This window comes from Miscanthus floridulus, chromosome 19, assembly GCF_019320115.1.
Source record: "Miscanthus floridulus cultivar M001 chromosome 19, ASM1932011v1, whole genome shotgun sequence".
NCBI lineage: Eukaryota > Viridiplantae > Streptophyta > Magnoliopsida > Poales > Poaceae > Miscanthus > Miscanthus floridulus.
The window spans coordinates 25,551,553-25,558,855 of NC_089598.1; the positions used below are offsets into that span (position 1 = coordinate 25,551,553).

At 43.6% G+C, this 7,303-nt stretch overlaps 1 protein-coding gene across 1 annotated transcript; it reads right to left on the reverse strand.

The window, feature by feature from the left end:
* Window positions 1–653: 653 nt before the first annotated feature.
* On the reverse strand, window positions 654–2,147 carry LOC136525750 (uncharacterized). Its single transcript, XM_066518631.1, has 3 exons — window positions 2,042–2,147; window positions 1,055–1,927; window positions 654–979 (listed from the first exon to the last, which is right to left on the reverse strand). The coding sequence occupies exons 1-3, from the start codon at window positions 2,145–2,147 to the stop codon at window positions 654–656; spliced, it is 1,305 nt and encodes a 434-aa protein (XP_066374728.1).
* Between the last annotated feature and the right edge of the window lie 5,156 nt (window positions 2,148–7,303).

Genomic DNA, 7,303 nt, shown 5'->3' on the forward strand with positions numbered 1-7,303 from the left:
TGGATAAAACAACTCTTAGATGCTCGGCATGTTCTTCAGCATTTGTGGAAAAGATTAAGATGTCATCAATGAAGACTACTACAAACTTGTCCAGTTCCTCCATGAATACGGAATTCATCAGATATACGAAGTATGCAGGAGCATTGGTCAAGCCAAAAGACATAACAAGATACTCATACAACCCATATCTGGTGGAGAAAGCGGTCTTAGGCACATCCTCCGGTCTAATTTTTATCTGATGATAACCAGATCTCAAATCAATTTTGGAGAACACCTTTGCCTTAGACAACTGATCAAACAGAATATCAATGCGAGGCAATGGGTACTTATTCTTGATTGTCACAGCATTGAGTGGGCGATAATCCACACACATGCGCAATGACTTGTCCTTCTTCTTCACAAATATAGCAGGACAACTCCAGGGAGAATCACTAGGTCGGATAAGACCTTTTCTCTAACAGATCTTGTAACTGAACTTTAAGCTCTGCTAACTCATTGGGCGGCATCCTATAAGGCCTTCTAGAAATAGGTGTAGTGCCCAGCACTAACTCGATCTTGAATTCTATATCTCGATCCAGCGATAAACCAGGTAAATCATCAGGAAATACATCTAGAAATTCACACACTACTGGAACGTCCTCTATTCTCGGGGCCTAGAGGGCATTAGCAGTGTTGTGGAGTTCCAGGTCTCTGGGAAGTGGCACTAGGAAAGCCTCCTTGTTAATAGGATCTCTTAACATAACAACCCTAGTGGAAGTGTCGATGAGTACTCCATGACCGCTCATCCACTTCATTCCCAAGATTACATCTATACCTAGCCCTGGCAAAATTACCAGATTCGACATATACACTCGTCCCCCTATTTCAATACTCACAGCCTGCACTATCTGATTGGTAGAAATACTACTTCCAGATGCACTAATGCAATAACTCCCCGTGGAGAGCGCAATAACCTCCTGATTGTACTTTGATGCAAAAGCTGGACTCATGAATGAATGCGAAGCACCGGAATCGAATAGTACAACTATAGGATGTTGATTCACAAGAAACTTACCCGCAGTAACCACCTCTCCGGAGGGTATCTTAGTCACATTGGTGTAGTTAACATATCCTTGACGAGCACCAGAATTCCCTTGCTTCTGATTGTTCTTCTGAGGATATGGACAATTCTTGGACCAATGACCTGTCCTACCACAATTCCACCAGGGCCTATTAGCTGGCGAAACAAAAGAATTTCCTGGTCCTGTGGTGCCCTTTGGAAGAGGTACAGTAAATGCCTTCTTGAAACCAGTCTTTGCCTGATTCTTCTTCTGTGGCGGCCGGTACCTAATGGCTGTAGTCGGTGGGCGAAACTGAGTCTTCGCTACTGGAGCTTTAGCCTGAGAGACACCTACCTCAAGGACCCTCTTGCGATTTTTGGAAGCAACATAGACATTATTGTTATTCTCTTGAGTAAGAGCATCACTTATGAACTCATTGAATGTGACACTCTTGTTGTTCCCCATGGATTTCATCAGTTTGGGACTAAGCCCTCTCTTAAAGCTAGAAATTTTCTTTGATTCTGAATCAACGAATTCTAGAGCATACCTTGCCAGATGGTTGAAGGCATGAAGATATTCAGTGAGTGTCTTGGTGCCTTGCACCAGCTTCATAAACTCATTGTGCTTTATGGCCATCAACTCGGAAGGAATATAATGACTCTTGAAAGCCTCCTGGAATTGATTCCACGTGATTTGGGCATTCTCAGATAAGGTGGACCTATAATGACGCCACCAAATACCTGCTGGTCCTTGTAGCTGATGCGAAGCATACTCCGCCTTCATCTGCTCTGTCAACCTGAGCAAACGAAACTTATGCTCAAGCATGTTTAGCCACTCTTCTGCCTGGAGCAGCTCTTCAGCTTCTTTGAAAACTGGCGGCTTGGTATCTTGGAATTTTTTGAAATCACTAAACTGATTGGGTTCTGGTCCCTGTCATTGATTTTGGCCCTGTGCTTGATGCTGGGCCAGGGTACGCATGGCATCGCCCAACGCACGCTGACCTTCCACGAGCATGGCCAACAGATCAGACGGTGTGGGTGGTGGTGGCGGTGGAAGATCATCATCACCACTACCCCCAGCACAGCCTGAATGCAGATTGCGCGACATCTGTAGAAGTGCATTTGTGAGTAATGATGGACGATGTCGGATACATTGCAGAAGGATTGTAGAATTATGCCAAACTGAACTTATTGGAGAGATTAATTTCATACAATAAACAGAGGCACAATAACTCATTCTCATAACATTGCCATGACTTTACTCCGCACATTCACGCGATGCATACGCTTACATGCTAAATTTTTGCCAACATCAAAGCTGGACTTTTATTTAAAGCTCACATCCATATGGAGCCAACATGCAAGTTTTAGAGATTACATCAAAGTATAACAAGGCGGCTCCGCATATCCTACTGAATGTAGCACCCTCCACAACAGGGTTGGGGTGCCAAACACATGAAGGAATGTACTGCTCCTGGGCAGTAGTGTTGGTGCGGCCATCTGTGGTGATGTTGCAATTTGGGTGTGGGAGGATTATCTTAAAGGATGAGAAATATATAACGGAATGATTAAAGATAAGGGAGGGAGTGATGCAAAAATGTAATGGCATGAGTAAACATGATGTATGCACGTTCCGTACGTCCTCATGAATCTTAAGAAAAATTTAACATTCTAGCGACATAGATGGTGGCATACATACGTTCTCTCATATACGTATCTAGTCGGGCTACACGTTGCGTTGTTAGTGTACCTGCAGAAAATTTCATTACAGCCCATCCCAACAAAAGAAATAAGCACGCAATGAAAGCAGTAAACTAAGATACTCTCCATATATACATCCCCGAATATATATACTTTGGTATCCAAAGCTACCCGATTGATACACCCACAATTAAGTACCTTCATATGTACATGTGTGCAACATGTAAACATTCCGGTAACCACAACTAACTCTCCCCTACCGACTATTGGATGGTCATGCTCTCACAACTCATACTTACCTGGGCGTAGAGGCAATTGATCCACACATTATCACCCAAGTGGATGGCATCCATATAATAGCACACCGTATGGACGACGAAATAGAATGCAAGCAATTACCCCCTAAAGTCATTACTTAAATAAGCCACCTAAAAGTCCTTATTTGGGCATAGAGGATATGACCACTGGCACACTTAAGTAAAATTTCAGCTTTGAACACACCTATATATAAGTAGCTATAAGTTGTCAAAACTGATTTTTGCACACAAAAACCTTTGTTTTAAATACACATATGACATGTTTAATGTTGAATCTAGCTCTGATGCCAGCTGTAACAGAATCGACCAATTTATAAGAGCACAAGTACAAAAGCATTCACCGGAGTGATCGAACCGTCATACTTGAACCCATATAAACCCAGTAGTCAACTGAAACCACGAAGGATTTCAAACCAACTTGCATACAACAAAGATCACAGTAATTCAACATAACAAGCCACATGTTACATCCATTTCACAAGTAGTTCACAAGTACCTCATACATCAGAGTACACATAGTTAGTACAAAATGAGTTCACAAATTGCGGAAGCAAAGTAGTTTGAGACCATCACACACACTTAGTTCAAATACAAGCCAGCTCCATAGTCATATCTAGCAAAAGCAGTAAGATAAGATAACATAGATGATCATGCCCATGATCTAGTCTTCATCCCCCATAGGGTGGAGACAATACTTGCAGTAGCCATTATAGAGCACGTCATCTGCAACAAGGGGGAATAAACCCTGAGTACGAGAAGGTACTCAGCTAGACTTACCCGTCGAAAACCAGAAATAAATGACACCAAGGAGTATGCAAGGCTTTATCGGTGGATCTTGCTTGACAACCATTTTGCATAAAAGCTTTAATGATATAAGAGCATAATTTAAATTATTAGTAAGCCACAAGTTATCAATATTAACCTATCAACTAGATTAGCACCTGTACTAGAGCAAGCAATTGATTAACTCCAAACATTAGTAACCATATCCGGTATAATGTTGTAACATCATCATCATCGATTTAACCATCAAGTTCCATTAAGTGCATCTACGTTGCCGCTGCTCAGACAAGTTCTCACTATCCGGGAGAGACGGCGATTCGAATCGATTCCTATCCAGCTGGAGGGGTATTCCTAACACAAACCCAATCAACCTGATCAGTGGTTTCCTCAGGTCACCTTTGGTACAACTCAGGAATCGTGGGTCCGCCCAGCCCCTCACCCTCAGGGAGTCCACTCTGCCAGGTGGTCAATCTCACCTAGGACTTACGCCAATGGCTCCCCACACATCCTTACTACCTCCAGGGTGCGCAGTTTCACTTTTTGGTTCCCGGCCTGAGTTGAGCTACTCGGCTTCGCGGTCGAAACGAGTTATCCGGCCAACTAAGTGATAGGCATGCGTTCAACATGGCATGAGGACGTACAGCGAATCGGTCCTTAACCGACACAGATGGGGATAGATCCACACCCAAGACCTCCTTGCCTTGTTGCTTCTCTATCGACATCCCGCCCGGTCACAATTCATTATTAACACATGGTTATTTTTCACGATAGCAAATATAGCCAACCGTGACTAGACATAATCCTAACATGCAGGTGATAGGAAATCACCTGACTTTTATCGGTCTAAGCAAGGCTAAGCTTTGATTCGCTCCTGGACCTAAATATGATTCAAGGTATGTTTACTGGACAAGGAATAGATATATATGAAACAAGAGTTTACATCCAGTTCCTATCACTTAATGCATCACAATTAAAGATACTCAAGGTAACCATTTTTAAAACATGGGAGACTTAGAATGCTCTGGGGCTTGCCTTTCAGAAAAAACGAAGGTTGGTGATCGGGGCACTTAAGAACTTCTTCGTTGACTCCTTCTTCGGGGGCCTGCACCTCCTGCTCTGGAGCTTGCTGCTGCTCCTCCGAAAGTACTGGCTCGAATTCTAGAAGCGTGACTCCCTCTGGAACACCTATTGCATGCATATGCATAGTATAAGAATCATGCATGCACACGAGATGGAAGGTGATGATGAAATGTACAGCCATGTGTGAATGGACGCATGAAAGACATAATGATACAAGATTAACATCGATTTTACCGAGTATGTGCATATCTCTTTTAGAAAACAAGAACGGCACACTCACCAAGTTCTAATAACCTAAGATAAAGTTGTTCATCTTCAGTAAGAGGTCTAGCACCTGCAACTAACAATTTATCTTAATTAGCCTAGCATCTAAATTACCACATCAACTCATATAAAGCAAGCAAGTCATTCACTACGCTCAGCAGTTTTTAGGCTGCAAACAGTAGCTACATGTTTGATCCATAACTGGAGTTCTACAGATCCAAATACCATGATTTAAGACTTTCTGGAAAGCTTATAAAATTGTCTACAACTTTCATTTAATCACCAAAGACTAATTCAAACTCAAACTAAGTCACCCAGACTGATCTTGCAAAACTGTCCGTGGATTCCAGAGAGTAGGCAGTTGGGAGTGCTGATGAGGACATCAACACCGATCATACATCCACGCCGTCCACGTCGACACCTTCTGGTCCTATTACCCGTGCTCGTGCTCGAACACTTAATCATCAAGTGAGTTCCTTCTTGAGCTCTTGTCCATCCTGTTTAGATCTTGGAGACACGTGCACTCTTGTTTTGATTAGGAATCAAGGAGAAGACCGAAAGGGAAAAGGACTCGCGTAGGCTGGATTCGGACTGTAGCACACCTCCAACTTGCGACGGTCGCCACAGTTACATACGGAGTCCGATTGGGGTGATTCTGGACTTGTTGGAAAGCTAATAAAGTCTACTTTCATATGGATCTGACCTCATATTCATACCTGCTCAGAAACGGCGTCAACAGTCCAAAAATCACTGAGAGGTCTATTCTGTCCAGGGTGCTGCGCCACCTTAAGTTAGCCCAATGGGCTTGTATCGTTTGGAGTCCAGTAGGGACGCGTCCTAGGGTTGGAGCACGACCCAAACTCTCTTGTGGTCGTCCTCCACACGTCATATACCCCTTAGCCGCCACCAGGAACACTTGGGTTTTGTTTAGATCAAGTTTAGCCTTTGCTACTTGCTTGTAGGCGCGCGTGCTGATCCAGCCGCCCGTCTCCTTGTCTTCGGAACCCCACTCATAATAAGATTCAGTTTGAGGCTTTCAATTTCATCTTGCAAATTCAGTGCTTGTTTCCTTGTTCTTGCTAGTTCTTCGATTGCTTGCAGGACGGGAGCCCTAGTGGCTGGTTGTCGCGCTCCACAAGATCGTGACGGCCTTTAGAGGTGGTGTATCGGTTGCTAAGGCGCGGTCTTGGAAGGCTGTAGTCGGGCCGTGAACGTCATCTCCATCCACCAAATCGAGTGATCTCACGCCTCTCATCGAAAGATCGTCCATAAACCCTAGCGGGTTCATATCAATTGGTAATCAGAGCAAGGTTTATCGGTGAGAGACTTATAATTCTTCGCTGTTTTTATTTTTCCTACAGTCCAAAAAAAAAGTCAAAAAATAGTAGATTAGTTTCCTACAATCCTATAGACCTTTGGGCCGTGGCTAGTGCTACCTAGTTAGGGCTTGTTGAGTCGTCGGTTGCATCGGTTGTGTCAAGTTGCTGGTCTTAGTTTTAGTCCTTTAGAGTTTTGAGTTCTTGTCACGTTCTATCACAAAACGCGCTATCATATAGTCTCTCTGTTGGCCGAATCCAAGTAGGGTTTGAAGTTTGAATCGGACAAGGAATCGGCTGTTCCTCTCTGTTGGCCGAATCCAAGTAGGTTTTCAAGTTCAAGTCGGATCAAGGAATCGGGTATTCCTCGCTGTTGGCCAAGTCCGAGTAGAATTGGAAGTTCCAATCGGACGAGGAATTCAGTTCACCCTGTGCCACAAATATCAAACAAACCATGCAGCAAGTATTCATATCTAAACGAGTGGCTTACCGGAATACCCCTGCCCTTTCGGAAAAAGTGTGTGTGCTGAGTTACTCTTTGGGAGTGTTCTTGTTCATATAATCAGTTTTGAGTGCCCCCCTGAAAAAAAATTATTCAAAAAAAAAAGAAAAAAAAGAGAAAGAAGCAAAAGAAAAGAAGAGAAAGGGGCTGATCTTAGAGATTTTTCGTTCACTTCGGGTGGTGTGTTGTGCTCTCCTTTGTGTCCAGGCTCGCGTCTCTAGCACGGTCTAGACTAGGACCAGCACAGTACCGCCAGTTGAATGATTATTCAGCTTGCTTTTTGTAACTAACGTGGTGCTAG